At 45.0% G+C, this 22,017-nt stretch overlaps 1 protein-coding gene and 1 long non-coding RNA gene across 3 annotated transcripts in view; one reads left to right on the top strand and one right to left on the bottom strand.

Moving 5' to 3' along the window:
* The first annotated feature begins 726 nt into the window (after positions 1-726).
* Gp2 (glycoprotein 2) lies at positions 727-15,248 on the top strand. Its single transcript, XM_038316545.1, has 10 exons — positions 727-817; positions 3,295-3,720; positions 5,088-5,204; positions 5,686-5,897; positions 6,377-6,525; positions 7,649-7,894; positions 8,842-9,004; positions 10,530-10,614; positions 12,224-12,268; positions 15,137-15,248. Exons 1-10 carry the CDS (start codon positions 727-729, stop codon positions 15,193-15,195), a joined length of 1,593 nt encoding a protein of 530 aa, XP_038172473.1. The 3' UTR covers positions 15,196-15,248.
* LOC119804824 overlaps positions 5,110-22,017 on the bottom strand; it is a 67,393-nt gene continuing 50,485 nt past the window's right edge. For both annotated transcript variants that reach the window (XR_005283850.1, XR_005283848.1), the window contains 2 exons: positions 10,667-10,787; positions 5,110-5,221 (listed from right to left, as the gene is read on the bottom strand). This is a non-coding gene — a long non-coding RNA (uncharacterized LOC119804824). The remainder of the gene's footprint in view (positions 5,222-10,666; positions 10,788-22,017) is intronic.

The raw sequence follows: 22,017 nt of genomic DNA, 5'->3' as shown, positions 1-22,017 counted from the left end.
CTTTGATTATACATTCATTAATTATTCTATCATGTATTTTTTTTTAACTGGGAGTCAGTGTGTGCTATCTTCTGTACCGAGAGGGAGAAAAAGGGACTTAGGATTTAATCTAACATAGCACAATGCTTTTGAAATCCCAGAGGACCTGATGCTTATAATTAAGACAGACTACACTCCTACTCGTAGGTACCAGCAGGCATTAGAATCCCTGCCTTCAATTTCTCAAGAGTGTCTACTTCCACCTGCGAAGGAACTTTCCAAACACCGCTCTAAGATACTCTGCAGCGCTCATCCACCTTTGGCTTGCTCGTTAATGGATTTCATCCTGGAAAGCCCTTAATACAGTCCCTCTCCATTTTGCACATCAGGCCAGTAGTCTGGGTTTTGAAAACCCGGACCTGTTGCCAGGTCCATGTCATGTCCATAGCTGCACAGAGAAGCAGCCGTATAGATATGGTTTGGTTTAACTTAACTCTCGAAACTAAACTTCTTCACCACCAAATGGGAACCATGACATCACCTTCCTGTGGAGTGGGGCAGAGACTTAAGTGAGGTAAACCATGCAAGGGCCTTCAAGCAAATTTTGTCACATGATAGGTGCTGGACTGAGTTTCAACCTCACCCCCAGGCACAGCGGTCTGTTGGTCTGACCTGATGGGAACCTTTCCTTTCCTACAGTTACATGGAGAGTCTGCAGACTGCGGTGTGACCTGCAAGCCTCAGTTTATGGAAAAGATGGTGGGTTGTGACCTGCTGTGGCTGGCTGTGGCCTCCTGCATTCTGACGCTGGCCTCTTCATCTATAACAACACAGCAAGGTGAGTATCTGCTCGCCAGAGGTCACAGATACTCAGCAATACCTAGGGAGTGAGCAGGGCGGGGGAGCAGAAAAGGCCACTCAATTTGGTTCTGGAAAAGGGAATTGGGAGCAAAGACTCAAGACTCAGAGATAGAGAGAGCAAGGAAAGCAGCAATCTCTCGTAGGCTTAAAGGGCAGGGGAGCCAGTAACCTCAGCTTCTGCAGCCCCATTCTGAGGTTGATCAGAGAACACAGACTGGAAGATAAGAGGGTCACCCTATTAAACCCTTTTTCCTTCCCTATCAAGTTGCTTATCTGTAAAAACAAAAGTGCTAGAATTAACAATATTTCTGTCCCCCCCCCTCTCTGTGTGTGTGTGTGTGTTTGCTGTCTCTCCATCCTCCTGCCTCAGCCTTCTGAATTCTAGGATTAAATTCACACCCCACCACCCCACCCAGCTTCTAAAATCTGTGAATGACAGCAACCCAGACACTTGCAGAAAAAAGTTCCTAGCTGGGAGTGCAAATGTGAGCCCTATCTACGGTGGGAAGCGGGGAAGAAAACTGAGCTCCGAGAGCCAAGCTCCTACTCCCGTGGGAAAGCACAGGGTGCTCTGGAAATGACCCAAGAATAACAAGGACAATTCCTCTCCTAAGAGCAAACACAGGCATGATCAAGACTGGAAAATGGCCTTTTCCTCCTTTTTAAAAGCAAAGTCTCACTGGCACACATAAGATTGTGAGCCCAAAGAGACGCTTAGTTTATCATTCTAGGGGTAACTGGCTGCATCCGGGTGTTGTGTGTGGCATTGTACAGTAACCACCTCATTTCATCTTTAAGGACTTATCTCCAAAATGAAGCACTCCTACCCAAAACGACCCTGGCAGCCTGGAAAGTGCTTCAATTTTTTTAAATGGTTGTATATTTACTTATGAATATTAAATAATATAACAATACAACCACCCCTACATTCCTATGTTATCAAAGACATTCTTCCTCTAGATGAAACTTACCTATATATTTATAACTGTGTGTATGCACATGCATGTGTGTGTGTGCACGTGCGTGCACAGCATGCACATGTGGAATCCAGAGAACAACCTTAGAAGCCATTCCTCCAGTACCATTCACTTTTCTTTTGAAGACAGGGTTTCTCACTTCTGCCATAGCTTAGGTTGACTTGTTAGTGAGCCACTAAGGACTTAATATCCCACTTCTCCAGCACTGGGATCAGAAGCTCATGCTACTGTGCCCAGCTCTTTAAAGCGAGTTCTCTGTGACTGATCTCACATCTTCATGCTATCTCTTCAGTATCCCTTAATTATTTAATTTTTAAAAGGAATCACTGGAAAAGTCTCTATATGTCAATCACAGGAACGAGATTACAGGTGTACAAATGTCAGGGCTTGAGGTGTGGGAAGGGCATCTGGAAACCTTGAACAATTGGGGCGGTTTTGCATGTGAGTCTTAGGAGAGCCTTATCACTTTTCAAGGTCACCAGCCAGCAGATCAGAGTTGCCTTTAAATCTCCTCTTCCAGCCTCTGACCATCCCCTTCGTTACTTCTCTGCCTCTTCATACACCGTGGCTCACAAAGTGAAAAAACCAGCAGCAGAAATGGCCCTGTTAGATGCGTGGCTTTCAGTGGAGGTGATTTCAGCATTCTGGGACCCTCGGAGATGCCCAGTTTCTTCAGAAACGGCTACTGGCATGGAGAGGGTAGAGGTCAAGGATTCTCTGATTCTGTTTTGATGGCAGCTACACAATAGTGAATAACACAGCCAATAAAATACCAGTAATACTAAGCTTGAGATTGAGTGGCCTGATTGATTTGTGGATGCCGACCGGTGCTATTACCTACTGATAGGGTGGTACAGTGCTGGTTTTGTAATACATTACAGACTACAACCGATGTTTTAAAATGACTCTCTGTCCCTCCCTCCCTCCCTCCCTCCCTCCCTCCTTCCTTCCCTTTCTGTGTGTCTGTGTTTGCACAGGCATGGGAAAATTCCAAGGGTTATACAACAAATTTGTGCTTACTTCTAGAGATGTGTCCAGCTTAGGACAACTTTCATTTTATGACATATTTTGCCAAATCAAGCAACATGACATTTATTTCTGCTTAATTCACTTCACTAATATCTGGGGGTTTTCTCAGGGGTCCTGTATTATATATTGAGAAAAACAAGCATTGACTGAATGGACACACACAGTGTCCTGCTAGTGGCCCACAGAGAAGCTCTGTGAAACCTTGGGTGGGGCAGTTGGGTTATGTAAGGTGGTGGCTGGGATGTCCTTGCTGTACGCAAAATGCCATGGAACGTTCTTCCTGACCCTTCTGCTCCCTGAGTGACAAAATCTGGCATTAATTACTGCAATGTGTACTGATTGGCCTCCCTGGAATCATTAGGGCATTCAAAGCAGAATGGAGAATCCATAAAAACCCTGAAGGCTATGGAGTTGTTTAATAAACCTGCATGTTCTCCATTCTTCCCAGATATTGGAGGCCCCAGGAACAGTGGCTCTGATGGGCTGGACTGTGGCGCCTCTGGCTCCTGCTTTGACCCTTGCCAGAATTACATCACCCTGGATGACCCATCCAGAAGCACAGAGTACACGGAGGTGTCAGATGAGTGTGATGAAAATCTGCGAGGCTGGTACCGCTTTGTGGGGGAAGGAGGAGTGAGGATGCCAGAGACCTGTGTGGACGTATTCCGGTGTCATACCTCTGCTCCCATGTGGCTGAACGGAGCTCACCCCAACCTGGGAGATGGCATTGTCAGCCACACAGCCTGTGCCAACTGGAATGAAAATTGTTGCTTCTGGAGTTCTGAGGTCAAGGTGAAGGCCTGCTCAGAAGAATCCGAAATCTTTCATGTGTACAAGTTCCAGGGCACCCCTGAATGCAGTCTGAGATACTGCACAGGTAAGAACCCCTGAATGCAGTCTGAGATACTGCACAGGTAAGAACCCCCTGAATGCAGTCTGAGATACTGCACAGGTAAGCAGCAGCTGCAGGACAGGGTGACTTTTAGTGCCCAGGACTCAGAGGAGCCAGTAGAGGTGGTCAAGAGGAGACTAAGCAAAGTAGCCACCACTGGGCTCCTGTAAGAAACACAGATGGAAACATAATTTGGTAGCTGCCAGGCATAAGCCAGAGATTCACATTTAAGTGTGAGATAGCCTGAATTATAAATGCATATTGCCTAATGTCAGGCTAGTTAGAAGACTCAGTAGCTAAAATGTGCTTGCTATATGAGTGTGGGGACTGTGGGGACAACCCTCAGCACCCATGTAAAATGCTGAAGGCAGCCAAGCTTGCTTGCCTGTTACCCCAAGACTGGGAATCAGATATAGGAGTATGGGGTTTACTAGCTGCCAGTCTCGACCCAGGTTCAATGAGAGACCCTGTCTTAGGGGAATAAGGTGAAGAGAGGCTGAGCAAGACACCTGATGTCCTCCTCTAGTCTCTGTGCATAAATGAGTGCTCACACCCACACATCCATGCACAACACACGCACACACACACACACACACACACACACACACACACACGAATCATATCAAGAACCCAGGCTCATTCAAATTTTACTCTTCTTAGAACCTGTTTTCTTATCTGAAACAAAAGGGCAAAACTAACAGCTTGCATTGCTCACAGTGCACCTGTGACCATACTTTAAACATATCGATGCCCTGAATCTCCCTAGTCAGTCCATGAAATGGAGTCTATGTAGTCATTCATATTAGGATCTGGAGCATAGAAAGGTCCAAGAGCTCTCCCTGTGTCACAGGGCTGGGATGCAGAAGAGCCAGGCTTTAAACCCAGGTCCTATAACCCTGGCAACCATGGACTTAAAATCTTTGGCCTGGCAGCTTCAGGGATGTTGCTTACTCTGCTGGAATTGGGAATCAGGAAATAGGAGTTGGAGGTTTGTCTCTTCTGGCAAGAATCTCATATGTTTATAAAGACTGAAGGAATGACAGAGTTGGCTTGGGAGAACTCAGACCCTCTCTGCTCTGCATCTTATTCCTCTTCCTCTGTCCCTCTAGAACCTGAAGAACCCACCCCCACCCCTGAATTCACCACTGAACCCACCCCCACCCCTGAACTCACCACTGAACCCACCCCCACCCCTGAACTCACCACTGAACCCACCCCCACCCCTGAACTCACCACTGAACCCACCCCCACCCCTGAACTCACCATTGAACCCACCCGTGCACCCACCCCTAGAACCACCCCTGCACCCACCTTTAAAACCACCCCTGAATCCACTCTTGAACCCACCCCTGGACCCACCCTTGAACCCACCGAGTGTGATATCACTTGCCGTCCTGAGGAGAAATGTGTTCTACTCCAAGATGGCTCCTGGACCTGTGTCTGTAATCCGGATCTCAGTGTTTCTGGTGAGTAGCTCCTGGGGCTGAGAAGACAGGGCAAAAGGAATGAGACTTAAGAGGGTCAGGATAAGGCAGGGACCAGCGTCAGGGGCCATGGAATGGACATTGGGGAAATCTTGAGATTTAGTTAGGCTACTTGTTACAAAGCCAGTGGGTTTGCAAGGGTGAGAGGGTGGGGCCAGACTTCCAGGTCAGCTGGTGGAACACTGGTGGCACGGGCATCTGGCTTTAGTTTAGCGTCGAATATAGAACCACTTTGATTTTCCAAGAGCAGGTAAGTCAAGCCTGTATCTGAGATGCTTAGAAGTCTTCAATCAGAGACCTCTTTATCAGCGTGAGTGTGACTTCTGTTGGGGTCTCTGACCCCATCTAGGCTATCCTGCAGCTCGATGGGCATGGTCAGTTTGCCAAAAGGCAGAGAAGGAAGACATTCCTCATTGTTTCCAGTCCTCAGTCCACACCACTGACCTTACTCTTGGCCTCCTAGATCCTCAGAGTTTGCAGCCTGAGCTGGACTGCGGACCTAGTGAGATCAAGGTGAAGCTGAACAAGTGCTTGCTGGGAGGTCTGGGTTTCAAGGAGGAGATCATTGCCTTCCTGAATGACCGGAACTGCAGTGGAATCATGCAGAATGAGCCCAACAACTGGGTGTCCGCCACCAGCCCCGTTGGGGCTAGTGCCTGTGGGAACCTTCTGGAGGTAAGTGATATTCACACGGCTGCTAGTAGAGGGTGGGATCTGGGCTAATGGGAGCATCTTTAGAGCTGTGAGATTGTAGGCAAATAGCTTGTCCTTGTCGGGCTGCCAGGGTTCTGTGGATTTACACATGTTGGTCCATGTTGAAGAGGTTAGGCTGGGCTTAGCACTTCAGCTTCGTGAGGTCAGCTCTGATCACAATGATCTTCATTATGGGTGCTGTGGGAAGAGCAAGCATGGCAGCCCCTGACTCTTCCCCAGAGTTAATCATTCAATTTCTAGGGTTTACTCTGGGCTTCCTGTAAGTTCTAGCGCTGCAGGAAAAAGAGGACCCCTTTCTTCCTGCGGGGTTGGGGGGATCAGAATTCAGGGTGCCTGCATAGCTGGGAACACTGACTACGGACTCAGGCAGATCTGAGTTTGAGATAAACACCTACACACATCTGCATAAACTCATGTGCTTTCATTTTTTTATACCAAAGAACAATGGGACCCATGCCATCTACAGAAACAACCTCTCCTTGGCCACTGATTTCATCATCAGGGACTTCCTCGTCAATGTCAACTTCCAGTGTGCCTACCCACTGGACATGAAGATCAGCCTCCAAACTGCACTTCGGCCCGTTGTAAGGTATGATCACACACACAATCCGTGATGACCACACAGTGCTACCACTACAGGAGCTTCCGATCGTTACATTTCTGTACTGTAGCTAGGGACATTGAGAATGATCAAGAAACTCGTGACTAGTAAAGATTTTTTACTATGAAGCAATGCTGTACCATGGATTGGTGCTCGAAATGTGCTCAGGAAGCAAAAACTTCAGACAAGTTCACTCACCTTGAGGAAAAGGCAGCGAACAACCAATCATATCAACAGTCAGAATTGATAATCGTTTGCAAATCAGATAATGCAACGTAGGAGAAACATAGGGTGCTTCAGGTCAGTAGACATGGATCCCAGACCTGATCTTTGTATGGTAGAGATCGGAAGGGGTCTAGGAGGCTTTCCTGTAGGCTTGAGATTTAAGTCAAGTCTACTTTAGAAGAAATGGCACCTATACTCACAAGAAAGAGAATGACACAACGGTTTGGTGTGATTGGATCCAGGCAAGGCTTTTGTTTGCGTTTTGTTTATCACTGCCCCCTTTTCCCAGAACGAGGCTCATTAAGCTAGGTTTTATACAGCTCTAGAATTGCCAAGGGGTTTTTCTAAACTGTCAGCCAGAAATCCAGGGTCCTTGTCTCATCCCCCGATGGCCTCCTGGGCTCACAGAATTGCAGGATGAGAAGAGTTAAAAATGTCAAAGTTCAAAGGTTTTCAGGCTATATGGTGTTGGAGCCCATGTTCATAAATATAAAAATGAAAGTCATTCGTCCTGTTCAAACTGGGTTAGGCTGAAGCTTGTGGGGTGGATGCAAGAGACATAAGGCTAAAAACTGTGAGCCTGTAAGAGCTGATCCCAGGTGACAAGATGGTACTGTGTTCTAACCCGTGTTCCTTGAGTAAGAGTTTGATGTAGCTGCCACACAGGGGGAATGGGTGCACATCCTGGAGACAGGCTTGCCAGTCTGTCAAGTTCAGAGCTTAAATGCCAATAAGTGGTCTGTTGCAATGGATTATCAACTGGTTCATTTACAGATCAGAGATGCATCGTTTTCTCCATAATATTGTCAGAGTGTAAGGCTTGATTTGGTTGCTTCTTTCCTGTCAAAGCCTGATGTTTCCATTCTTGTGGTTTTCCTCGTCTCAGTTCCCTGAATATTGATGTGGGCGGGGCAGGAGAGTTCACTGTCAGGATGGCCCTCTTCCGAGACCACAGCTACACACAACCTTATGAAGGGGCCGAAGTGGAGCTTCAGGTGGAGTCCATGCTCTATGTGGGTGCCATCTTGGAGAGAGGAGATGACTCCAGGTTCAAGCTGCTGCTGAGGAACTGCTATGCCACACCCACAAAAGATAAGAATGACCCCGTGAAGTACTTCATCATCAGGGACAGGTATCAGTACACTCTGGGATTAATTGTTTTTGTTTATTTTGTTTTGTTCTTTTCATAGCTAAGTTTGGGATTAAAAAAAAGTTGTCTCATCCATTGCTTGCTGAGGTGCAAATTGATTCACTTTATTTGGAAATAATTTGCCTTTACATATTTTAAGCGTCCTGTTTGATCTTGGAATGTTATTCCTGATATTTTAACCTAAAGTATTAAAGCAAACTGGAAGAGTGGGGTAAATAAATGCAAATAATTTTCCATTTTAGTATTTATGATAATTTTTCTATTATGTTTACTGTTAAAATATAGTTCAGTTGAGTATTAATGGACCATTATATACATGTTTATATTGATTAAAGTGAATGTGATATATGAATATTACAGGACAAGATATTCTTGTATGTCCTTTAATGACAAAACAAAGGAAATGCCTGCCTGGAGGTTACAATTCAAATATTAATGGTGCTTCGTAAAATTCATGTTTGAGCTCAGCTGTGTGACCAGCTCTGTAATGAGAAATGCACACAGTGGTCTCCCTAAGTGCTCATCTCAATGATAAGAAATGTACATGCTTATCTCTGCTTTAAAGTCAAGGGATACATGGAGGGTTGGAGGAAAATGGATGGCATGATCACATTTCATTGTATATGTATATGGAATACTTGAGAATATAGAAAAATTAAAAAGAGTATGGAGGAAAAAAAATAAACTGGACCATGGAGGCACAATAAGAATAATTAACCAGACCTGGATCACTTACGTAGAAATGGGGACTAGAATCTTCTGATTCATCCTGGAAACTGGGCACCCCAAAACTTAAGCCATACAAACTTATTGCGGAAAGACAAACTAGAAAAATGGGAGAATGATGGAAAGAACCTGGGGCAGAGAGCTCTTTAATGCTCTCCAGTGTGGGGTTAGAAGTTACACCTTTGCCCCTTTCATTCTCCTAGCTGCCCAAATCAACACGATTCCACCATCAACGTGGAGGAGAATGGGGTGTCCTCAGAAAGTCGGTTCTCAGTACAGATGTTCATGTTTGCTGGAAATTACGACCTAGTTTTCCTGCATTGTGAGGTGAACCTGTGTGACTCCAAGAACGAAGAGTGTAAACCTGTGAGTGTCTCTTTGGACTGGTACCCAGTTGGCTGTCCACATTCATTTATTGGAGTCGTGGTTGGAAAGAAGGATGGACAGATGCATAAACAGAAGGAAGAGAGGGAGGGAGGGAGGGAAGGAGGGAGGGAGGGAGGGAGGGAGGGAGGAAAAGGAGTGGTAGTAGGGAAGGAAAGAAGGAAGTTGGTTGAATGGATGGATGGATGCTTGAAGCAGTGGAAAGACAGATGGGTGGGAGGCTGGATATAAGGAAGAGAAGAAAGAAGAAAGAAGGTCTAGACTGAGCATCCACAAAGCCTATTTATGAGCAAATTATTGTCTCTCCATAAGGCAGATCAACTTTCCTTGGCACAACATCTGTTATAAATGATTATGATGTTACCGGTTGAGCATCATTGATTCAAAAATTTCAAACCCAAAATGATCCAAACTCTTAAAAGTTTTTGAGGGACAAGATGAAACTCAAAAAGTTTCAGATTTTGTAGAAGGTTGGGTTGCAGATTCTCAGATTATAAATGACAAACTTGTAAAGACCATGAATGTTCCAAAATCTGAGAAAATCCCAAATGCTGACTACCTCTGGACCTCAGGTTTTCAGTGAGGGACAAGTGTGACCCTGTGGTTGATGAGGCCTTCTCAGTCCCTTCTCTGTGTCAGACCCTGCACTAAAGTGCCCGCATCTTATCTGCTTGAGCTCTCACAATGACCATTTAATCAAGCCTACTATGCAAATAAAGAAACCGAGGCTCAGGGAAGTCCCTGACACAGCCCCATATGGGGCTAGAGTATCAAAATTGGAGTGTTCTCCATCTGAGCTGTGACTCCTGAGCCCATACTTTTACACCTAATGGGCAACGTGTGAACAGCTGATATTTCTTGGGAGCTTACAATGTGTCTATATGTTGCTGTCATACTTCATGTTAATGTTTAAAACCAAATGTGCAGGGGTGGGGAGATCCGAATGGTAAAATGCTCGCTATACAAGCTGAAGGACCTGGGTTTGGATCCTGGCACTCATGTAAAAACTAGGATGCCAGCGTTGTCTGTAACCCAAGTTCTGGGAGGACAGAGACCCGAGGATTCTGGGGTCTCACTAAATCACCAGCCTAACCAAAAAAAGGCAAGCTCTAGGTTCACTGAGAGATCTTGATCAAAAAGGAAGATGACAGCAATATAAACAGACACATGATATCAATCCTTTGCTCCCCACATGCTTGTATGCATAAATGAATGTATGAATAACTAGCTAAATAAAACTAGATATGAACTATTTAATCGTAGATAGATAAAGACATTTGTCCCAATTACACAAGAGAGGATAGAGATGAGAGCCAAACCCAGGCATGTTAAAGCATGACTATGAATTCTTACGGATGAAAGAGACCATAGCATCAAAAAGAAGGCCATAGAGTAGGTTAACCAAGTGCTTAGGCCAAAGACTCACAGATGCTCATACCCTTGACAACCTGTACATAGGAACCAGGTGTTTACGTTTTGGTATAACGAGAGTCCCGTGTCTCTACAGTCTTGCTCTAGAAGTCAGCTCCGCAGCAGTGGATCAGGCATCAACTTGGCCCAGGTTCTAGATTTAGGACCCATCAGCAGGAAAGGTAAGTATGTGAGTCCCGGTGCAAGGACAGCTGGCCAAGTGTCGGTAATTACCTGTGGACGCTTGGGGTCACCAAGGCCAGCCCCCTCTGGGCTTTTCTTCTTTCTCGCTGCACCCATCGCTGTGGATGTGTCTTTCTATGAAGTGGAACTGTCTTGGCATTTAGGGCGGCGCCTGTGGAATAGAGGCCGGGTGTAACTCTTACATTCATCAATATACTTAATCCTCCCACGACTGTGTTCATTTAGTTGTTAGAATCCCAGGCTTGGAGAGATTAACAGACTCGCCTAAAATCACTTGCTTATGAGCGGCAGGAGTTAGAATGAACCCAGATGAGTCTGATTTCACCGCTTTCCCCCACAGCTGGCCCAGGGTCCTGTAATTCCTCTCTAGCAGGGTGAATGAGGTTTCCAAAATTTAACCACGATCCTCTGGAGATAGGAAATGGGGGAAACTTTGCAACCACTCTCCAACGCTTCATTCATCCCCAACAAGTGTGGAGACTCTACTGTCGTGGTTTTTTTTACCACCTGACTGGAGGAATAAGAGCCCCTCCCGCCAAGAAAGAAAAAGCTTTCTGCTTTGACGAAATTAAGATGCAGTAATATGAATTCTCATCAAATAATAGTATTTTTATCTGCACTCTGTGCTGAACAGCTTTATGTGTATCATCAGCCTGGCTGCTCATGGCAACCTCAGGCGCTCAGCACCGTTCCCTCTTCTCCCTCTGGGATGAGCAGGCTGAGCTGTCTCATGAGGAAGTTCTGCCTTGAGTGGTCCCATCCCCTCACTGAGCTCTCAACTTATAGCCTTGTGCAATGTCACAGAACAACTTGAGGAGGGGGGATTGTGGGCTCCCACAGTGGGAGCAAACACACAGGTCTTGTTATCTATTCATTGTGGTGACTGGATTGGTGGGGAAAGGACTAGAGAGGAAAGACCTGTTTGGACTCACGATTTCAGAGGTTTTGATCTACGGTGGCTTGCCTCCATGTTTTGGGGGCTCTAGCCAGGCAGAAGGTTCCCGAGGAAGAATGAGGTGGAACAAAGCTGTTCAATTCATTGCAACCAGGGAGGAAATGGGGAGGGAGGGAGAAGGGAAGGAGAGGGAGAGAATCCATGGAGCTTTCCCCATTTCCCCTTTAGTCCAGGCGGTAGAATAGTTACATGCACATTCAGGGTAGTCTTTTACTCCTTGAGCTGATCTCTAGAAAATCCTTCACAGACACACCGGGAACTGTACTTTGCCACCTCCTAGGAACCTCTCAACCCTTTCTAGCTGATGGTGGGAAGTAACCGTCATGCTGGAGCTGCGATCCCAACTCTGACACTGTCTGAAAAAAATCAACTTAGCGAGTTCCTTGACATCACTGAGCCTCTGTCTTCCCCCCAGCCAAATAGGAGATGTAAAGACTTTCTTCAGAAACCTGTTAGGAAGATTAGACAGAAACTGCATGGAACGTACTTAGATATGCGCCTGCCAAGTCACTGAGGCCTCCACAGTGAGGATTGCCAGTGAGGGTGGTGATCGGGTCCAGGAGGGCTGGGAGCAAGACTGAAGCCACCAGAGGATGCCCAAGGAGACCCTCACCTTCTGCTCTTGCCCACAGGTGCTCAGACTCTCGAGACCTCGAGTGGGGCTCCCGGCACTGCAGGTACATGACTTCCTTAGCAAATCACAGCACTGTGGAGTCTCTTTCCTTCCATCCCCCAATCCTCTGGACACCAGTGTACCCCCTTCAATGTGCCAGGCCCTGTTCTGGGGTCCTGACTCAGGAAATGATGCTAACCCAAGGGTGGTTCTGTAATCTAGCAGAGGAGACACTTGCTTAGCAGCAAGTGTTTTCCAAGTGTTACCCTGTGCCAGGAACTGTTCTAGGAACTGATAATACACTGCTGATCAAGACAGGCCAGGGTGCCTACCCTCATAGAACTTATGTTCCAGGACGATAAATAGACAATAAAAAGCAAAAAGAAAATAATTAGAAATAAAAGATGGGTAGTATGATAGGAAGCTATACGCACAAATAATAAAGTCTTAAATCAGAGAGAAATTTATTTCTCTAACAGATAAATGAAATCTTTGGGTAAGAAAATCCATGATTGAGCCATCAATCAAAGATTCAAGCTTCTTTCAGCTTACTCTTTCAGGTGTGGCCGTCATTTTTTTCCAGACAGGATTTCTCTGTAGCTTTAGAGCCTGTCCTGCCTGCCTCTGCCTTCCGAGTGCGGGGATTAAAGGCCTGCACCACCACTTCCTGGCCTGTGGCCATTATTTTTATGGTCCAAGATAACAGCCAGGCTTCAAGAGAAACAGCATGAAGGAATTCAGTAAGCATTATGGAATATTCTGGCAGCTGGCATCTCACATCTTCATTTATATCTTATTGTTTATTATCTAGCTATGTGGCTAAACCTGGCTGCAAATGAACATGGGAAATGGAATCTTTGTTTTTGATGGCCATGTGTCCAAACAATGTTTGATGGTGTAATGATCGAAGTAGGAAGATAGAGTAGGTCAGAACTGTTAGAAGAAATAATATTTGACCAAGAGAGCAAATGTCTCTAGATCAGGAACTACTAGATGAGTGGAACTCTACAGGCAGAGGCAACAAGAGCTGACTAAATAAGTAGACAGGGCATAAGCTCTTAAGTGTCAAGTGGGTGGACAGAGCCTGAGTGCATAGGGACCTAATTAACCATACCAGAGACAAGAGAGTTTCACATGGCACAGATATACCTGAGTGGGGTGTTGATGAATGACAGAATTTAAGACCAGAGCCGGGCGGTGGTGGCGTACTCCTTTAATCCCAGCACTCGGGAGGCAGAGGCAGGCGGATCTCTGTGAGTTTGAGACCAGCTTGGTCTACAAGAGCTAGCTCCAGGACAGGCTCTAAAGCTGCAGAGAAACCCTGTCTCGAAAAAACAAAAAAAAAAAAAAAAGAATTTAAGACCAGAGACATTGAAGAATATGTTTTGGATACTATGGAAAATACATTTTTTTTCTATCCTCTGAAAGACAGATATTAGTGAACCCAGATGGGAAAAGGTTCTTTTTGTGTTCAAATCCTCAACTTTGCAGCAGTCTAAGTGTTTCCCAAATAAGTACGGTTCAGTGGTAACTTCAGATGGCATTCAGAAAAGAAAGACCCATTGTGTGAAATGCATAGAGCACAGAATAAAAGCGCCTGGAAGTCAGGGACTCACGTCTCTGTCATTTCCACCACTTCTTCAGGTTAGCATCTTGCTCAGAACTTCCCAGGTAGGTTGCAGACATTGGACCCTTCTAGGTGAGGGGAATGGAGCTGCTGAGAGGGAACAGCCACCACAAGAGGGCTCTGTGCTTCCCATAATTTGCAATCACTCAGAATCACTTCTGAGGCTTCAGGATTAACTGATCAAATGTCTAAGTCTTATTGTAAAAACTGTCATACATTTGTGTTCCTGAGAATCACACTCCCTTCCTCACGCTCTAGGTTATTATCAAGTGACTTTCAATTGTTGGGGGTGGGGGACACTGTGATTTGGCAGTGGTCTCAAAGAGGTCGACATGCTTATACAAGACAACTGTCATTCAATATTTTCCCCCTCCTTAACACTGAACATTAAATAGTGTGCAGAAGACACACACATATGCACACATGTACACACACGCACACACACACACACACACATACACACACACATCCTACATATCGCAGTTTAATTTTCAAAACCAACACTCACACAATACTTAGCACATTCTAGGTACATATTTTATATTTTATCTTATTGAAGCATTAGATACTGAACCTAAAACCACACATTTGCCATGCAAACATGTTACCACTGAGCTGTAGCTCTCAGTCCACAAATGATATTCCAAATGCTTGATATAAATTGATTCACTTAAACCTTATGAAATCTGATAAATCAATAGGTGCCATTTTGTACATAGGTACCTTTTGTACATAAGGACATTTGGGGCACAGAGAAGGGTAATGTCTTATTCAGGTATACCCAGGTAGTTACAGAGTTAGATTCCTAGCTAGCTAGTCAAGCCTCAGAGAGAGCACATTCTAATCCTTCCTGCCTCTGCATTCTTAGTCACTGTAAGTAATGCTAGTGCTATAACCAATAACCCTAAATCTTCTATGCCTTTGTGCTAGGTGATACAGTTCTGACCTAGGAAGTCCTTAGAAAGCCAGGCTCCTCCTACCCTCTGGCAACATCACTGTGTTCCGTGAGTCAGATCTCGGACACTTGGCAAATGAAAGAGCTTGAGGGAGGCTTTTATGACTAGTCCTACAAATGGAATTTAAAACTTCCCTTATTTCATTGACAAGATGTAATCAGATGGTACCACCTACCTTCAAAGAAGGCTGAGAAAACTGCCCAGAAGAAAATGGGAAAAGCAGTTGTTGTCCCAACCAAATCTAGGGCGATGTTGCCTCCCCCTTCCACAGCAAGTGACAGGGAGGCCAGCTGGCATTGGCTGCTAAGCTCCAAAGCTCAACACTTGACTCATGTCCCTTGTGTTTCAGGGTTCCTGATGGCCTGGCCCATGCTCTTCCTGCCTGTCTTCCTGCCTTGGCTGTTCTGAGAGGCCAGATGGGCATCTGGCCGAGAAGCTCATGTTCTTCCCTCTGGCGATGGCTCTCATCCAGCCTTCAGTAGATCTGGATCCCTCTGTGTATCATGTATACAGCCCTGGTTCAAGGCTAGGCTGGGTTTGGAGAAAGGGAAGAGCATGCTCCGTTATGTTCCTCTTTTTCTCGTGTTGAGACCCTGCCAGCTTGTCCTAGGCCAGCTTGATCACTCATTAGTGAGGCTTGGAAAGAGAACCCAGACCCGCTTGGTTTCTCTTTGATGCTAGTAATTAGTGGAAATACAATGCATATTAATAACTCCTGGATAGAGGTGTCCTGTGAGCGGGTAGGAAATCCATGGTTCTTCCTAAAAGTCTCGCATCCTGAAAGCTGGTGAATTGAAACCCATTGACCCTGGCATTCATTCTCTCTGCTGTGTTTCATTCTGGCAACAGTCACATGGGAACATGCAGTTGTGGGGAGGAGAGCGAGGACTCTCAAAGGGGAGATTAGTACCACTCATCTATGCCCTCCATCATTACAGTGGCACCTAGAACTGTACACATCTCTACACTTGGGGCCCAGATGCTGGAAGAACTGTATATATAGACTTCCAATGGCAGAACTGCCATTACCATGGGGAATAGCCCTTGCTGCTAGCATTGTGGTGTGCTTGCTCTGGAGGACTAAGCAGGGGAAGGCAGACTGAAAATGATACATCAATGCTGTTGTGGGACTCTAGCCACAAAACCTGGAAGACAGGTGATGTCCCTTCCTGAAGACTTTTAACTAATTATTCCAAAACACTTTACAAATGCTTCCTTTCCTCACAGCTACATGTCGGGCCTCTCCAAGCTGACTTCTGGAAGAACCGTAGAAGCCAGAGTCAGAGCCTGGGTGCTAGGCATGCCTGTCTGCTGAGAGTTTCCACTGCACAGCCTTGTTCAGACAGGATACAGTTCCAAAACACAGAGACTCACTCCAACTAACTCAGGCAAAAGGGGAATAATTGTAGGTATATCACATTCTAGTCTGATTAATTTATGATTTCTAGAGATTATATTATTGTATGTATTGTGATGATATCAAAGCAAGAAGGCCAGGGGCAAGGAGTACATCCTAGTTACATACACACTAAGAATCAGATTGAAGAAGCCATGATGCACCCCAGTGTGTCCATCTTTCCATCCATCAGTCTTCCTGAAGCTACATAGATGATACATCTGCTGAAGCTACATAGATGATACATCTGCTTATTATCTGTTGTAAGGAAACACTTGTTCGTCCCAGCCATCCAGAACCGAAATAATCACACAGAAACTAAACTTTATTAGTTAAAACACTGGTTGGCCCATTATCTCTAGCTTCTTATTGGCTAACTCTTACAACTTAATTTAACCCATTTCTATTAATCTGTATATCACCATGAGGTCATGGCCTACCAGCAAAGTTTCAGCATGTCTCTGGTGGCAGATCCATGGCATCTGACTCTGCCTCCTTTCTCCCAGCATGCCATTTAGTTTTCCCTGCCTACCTAAGTTGTGCCCTATCAACAGGCCAAGGCAGTTTCCTTATTCATTAATGGTATTCAAGCATACAGAGGGAAATCCCACATCAGTTATCTTTGGGTGTCTCCTGCACTTCAGTTGCACATAACTTCCTAGTTCAAAGAGCGGCAGCGATGGTCTAGCATGTTGCTGTCCCCAACTCACACTGCCTTAGGACGATCCAATTTGCTGTTTGAATCAGGGTGTTTCCTAGCTCCCCACAACTGAGACTGGGTAAGTGGGACCAACCAACACTAAGTAGACAATGAGACTAACCTCATGGGTGGGTCAACATCCCACAGGCTATGAGGAGGGCACCTTCTGTTTCTCTGAAACCTTTAAGGTCTGTGTCTACTGCATTCCAAAGACAATGGTATGGTAGGAACTGGCCTACAGAAGAGGTCTGGACATCTTAAATGTCTCCTCTCTCAATGGCCCACTTTTTCTTTTAAGTAGAATGAAGGGTTTGGGGCCAGAACAAGGTTCTTATATCTTTTAAATGGTACAGTTCTTCTTTTAAGTATAATTCTACACGAACCCCAATAGTTTGAGACTAAAGCAAAAAGATTCCTGTTGCTGTTAGGTAGGAGGCTTATGTCTTCCATCTGTGACTCTATTTTCATCAGGACCTGATAGCAAGCACAAAATAACACATAAAGCTACCAGGAGCAAAACACTGGGACTTCCTGGGAAGTAGGAACTTGAGTATCTCCTCCAAAGAAAGTCAACAGAATTCTACCCAACTAGAACCAAACTTAGGTGTACAAATATCTGCTGTCTGTATGCCTGTTGGTATTATCTGTCTAGCCCTCCATCTCATCTACTTATCAACTTATTTAGCCACCTATGTGTCATAAAGCTAGCTAGGTAACTAGTTGTACTGCTTTTTACTCTTCCTACAAATGAGCATACTATTTGAGCAATAGTCTCTGACTTTTCCCTCCACTTTGTTCATATATACATTTTGTCAATATCAAATTTAACAGTACCAAATATCTGCTTAATCTCAGGCGTGGGTTATAGCTAAGATAATACATGACACATAATTCTTTCCCTCATATTGGTTCTGACAGAACATCCTTAAAAATACAACACTCAAATACATATATGCCCGCCCTTAGTTGCCAGTCCTGTGCACCTCAATGCTTCTGTCTATACTAACATACAAAGTCTAATAGATATGCATGATAAGGTTGTTATGCCCAAGGCCCTATCTTTACATGCAGAAAGTCTCACTTAAACCCTCCAGATCAGTCACTTACATATTTATTACTAGCATGAATAACTTTATAATGATCAATATTTTTAACATGCATTATGAGCATCCTACCTTCACATTAAATACCAAAAATAGGTACAATTATTCTGTCCATTTTAAAGATGAGTTAACCATATTTATGGTGGGGGGAATATAGATTTAAATGTTGAGATCAGGTCTTATGCCCAGGTAGGCAGACTTTGGAGCACATGCTCTTAAACTCTATGTTCTGCCTCCATTAATCAGTACACACACATTAGCACAGGTTCATATCGTTATGTGCCAGTAGAAAATGTGTACATGTATATATGTTTACTGACACACATGAACAGATATATGAATAAATAAACAGAAGCATGCAAACAGTTGCTGATATTCAATGCTAACATGCATATTATCATATGCATTACTCTGTGTATAAATACATACACAGACATATACCATACAGGGAAACTCACAGCTGATGCTCATGCATGAATGTATACTTACACACACACACACACACACACACACACACACACATCACCTATGAGACACAGGAACAACATTCTATATTCAAGCTTGTGAGCTAGGCTAACTCCAGCCATGTGTTCTTTCCCATGAGCTTTCTTCTTCCTCCTTGACTCCAAATGCTGCCCAGTGAGACACTGAATAAGAAAATGTCTGATCCAGGATGTCAGAGTTTCTACTGTGTTTTGGGTTAATGTGCTCCATTTCCAGCTTCCGGGAGCTGTGTAGTAGAAGGATGACAGGAATAACAAGAAAAAACTGACTCACATTCACAAAAACTGACAGTCCCAAATGGAGCCTCTATAGTTGGTGGATGATACCAGGACACAGGACACAGGGCACAGAGCACCAGGCACAGACAAGGGCACAGGGCCCAGGGAAGTCTTACCCTCTGGGGGGTTCAGAGTTTCCTTAGTGAAACAGGGCATACAGATTACAGGCAGACAAATCTAAGTGAAACTGAGACGAACTTGTTCATCTTGGGGAGGAGGAACGTTCTCTGTCCCCGTGAGCCTAGTCCTTTCATTCTGTAGATGGGAACTAAGGTTCAGAAGAGAAGTGGCATGTCCGTTCTTATCCCTTCTAAAATGTGCATGTCAAGGGGCACAGAAAAGAAGTATGGGCAGAGATACAGTTGGTGTCCTGTAGAAGATGTGGCATCGGGGCCTCCAAGCATCAGTTGTACCCAGTCCACTCCATTTTATAGTTCCCCCTTATTCTTCCCTCTCCCCAGCTGCAGGGATCAGCCTTTGATTTTCCCTTCTCATCCCCTCAGACTCATCTTCTAAGACTCTCTGATATCCACTCACTTCTCCCGAGCTGCTGCCATCCCTTCCCTGGGACACCAATTGCTTCCCAATTGGTCTTTCTCCAGGTTCTCCTCTTCCCATGCATTCTCTACAGTTCATAAGCTCTTAAAACAAATTTATTTGTTTCAATCTCTCCACCGTCTATGGCGCGAGTGGGAAGAATTTTGCCTACTTGAAACAAAAGCCTGCCACCCGCTGAGCCGCTGTTGGACTCTCCTGACTTTCCTCTTATGCTCACTCGCCTCATAAACCACACTCTAGCGACAGGCGTTTTCTAGAGCTATCCTGTCTCAGTTTATCTTAATTTGCTAGGGTTGCTCTTACTCCCTTCTCCACGCTGGAAGTGCCAACTTCATGATTTGAATTTGGGTCCTTTGTCCTGTTGTGTGATTTAGAGCTGATACCTTGCGGTGTCCGTGATCACACATATCACCTGCCCCACACACTCTACCATCCATCCCAGGATACCAGTTTCTGGAGGGCAAGGATTTTACAAATCCAAACACGTTTGGCTGAACAAATGAAGAGGCAGGCTGCCTTCTTTCTTTCTACCTGGATCTCCTAAACAATCACGCTGTCCTCTTCCGTAAGGAGGACAAACAGCTGAATAACTTAATTGTAGAAATAAAGGAGACCTGCTTAATTAGATAAGTATTGCAAAGAGTCAGTTCAGAATTTTGGACTCTTCCAAAGACGTTCATTCCCCTTCTGCCTTATAGACAGTGAACTTCTTTTCTGTTTATCTCTCATCCTCTGTGGCTTTGGGAGAGGATTGGTGAATTGATGGTATTCTTAAAAAAAACATTTTACTTATTCTTCGACAACTCCTTACATGTATAACACATTCTAGCCCTACTTACTGTCTTCCTTTTTAACCTCTTCCCACCTGCACTCTCTCCCGCTCCCCTCATCAGCTCCCCATTCTACTTTCACGCCTTCTGTTTCTGTTTTGTTGCCCCCTGGGTTTAACCAGGGTCCGAGTGGGGAAGCTACCCACTAGAGCACAACTCACCAGTGGCTACATCACTGACGACAATGACTTCCTGTCCCCCAGCAACCCTCAATCCACCCGCCATTGTCTCCCCTGGGGAAGCCTCATGAGGCCTTCTCATCAGGAACCGAATCAAGGAAGGCTGGGTGAATAAGGAGGAAGGCTGTGATCCTTTTTCTAATTGAATTGAAGAGTGCATGACGTTCGGATCAAAATAATAGTTATCGGCAGAGGGCCAGTCAAGAGAAACACAAAGGCGGTTATTATTTATTTGCAAAATGGGGGAGGGAACAAGCTTCAGACCTTAATGCTTGCAGTAGACAGCCTGCGATCAAATCTTGGGAAGTGTATAGTGACACAGTATCAGAAAAGACATGTGGGGCTTGGGACATAGCTCAGTACTAGAGCCTTGTCTAGAATGCGTGAAGTCATATATTCAATTAAAATATAAAAATATTTGTTTGGGAGCAAGTGACATATCAGATTCTTGGAGTCCTATCTAGGAGCAAAACTAATTTTGTTTTTACAAAATGCCTTGTGAATTGACTGCGTTGGTGAGGATAGGTGGACCTGTTTGAATATGTTTTATCCCAAATTCTAAATTGGCTCTAGGTTTCTTGAGAAGAATTAATTCTAAGGGACGGAGCCCTGCCCTCTGGTCTCCAGGCTACCCGTGCAAATGCTTCCTTCTTTACATGGCAAAAGAAACAAGCTGCAGGCCAGAGGTTGCCAGAAACAAAGGAGATACAAACTGTGGTGTCGTTTTGAATGTATCAGAGGAGGACAATGGCAGCATCACCACCATCAATCACTGTGCTGATTGTCATTCTCGTGAGAATGGATGGGAGCAGCTTCTCACCGCTCATTATGTGCTCTCTTACCCCCTATGTGTGGCCAAAAGGCCAATCTTGAAAATCAGGTTTTCTAGGTCAGGGAGGACTCGAAGTCAGCACACCACAGAGCGCTTTCTGAACACCTGTGTTTGTTGCTGCACTATACGCGCTAGTCAGGCTGTGGAGAACGAGCCTATGTGTCCATCGGTCGTTGACTAGCAGAAGGCTCTGTGGTGTGTATGTACACAAGGGGGCTTCACTGAATCATAAAGACGAAGTTGTGCTGTTTTCATGAAAATGGATGGCAATGGAGACCATCGTGTAAGCAAAATCAACCAGGGCCAGAAAGACAAATCTCACATATTTTCTATCTCCCGTGGACCCGTCAATCGTTTCTATATGTGATAGAAAAACGAAAGTGGAATTTGGTGGAAAGAGACATGGGGTTAGCAAGAGGGGAGGTCAGGTGAAGAAGCCTTTATGAGCTCATCTTTACGTCCATTGAATATCCTTTATGAGACCATCATTGCGTACATTGTGGTTTCGTTTCTGTTGCTGTGATAAAATACCCCGACAAAAGCATCTTTAAGAAAGCATTTCTTTGGCTGCAGCGCCAGGGTACAGTCCATCATTATGAGGAAGTCAAGACAGGAGCTTGAAGCTACCGATAACATCACATTCATAGTCAAGCACAGAAAGAAATGAATACATGCACACTTGTTGGTGCTCAACTCACTGGCTACCCGTCTTTACACTAAACACAGTTCAGGACCCCCTGCCTAGAGACCAGTGGCTCCAAAATGGACTGGCTTTTCCCACACTAACTAGTATAGTCGAGACAACCCTGACCCTGCAGACAGGACCACAGGTCAACCTGATCCAGACAAT

This window comes from Arvicola amphibius, chromosome 1 (assembly GCF_903992535.2).
Source record: "Arvicola amphibius chromosome 1, mArvAmp1.2, whole genome shotgun sequence".
NCBI classification, from domain to species: Eukaryota; Metazoa; Chordata; class Mammalia; order Rodentia; family Cricetidae; genus Arvicola; species Arvicola amphibius.
The sequence above is the reverse complement of the archived record's forward strand: the minus strand, read 5'-3'. Positions and strand labels throughout refer to the sequence as shown.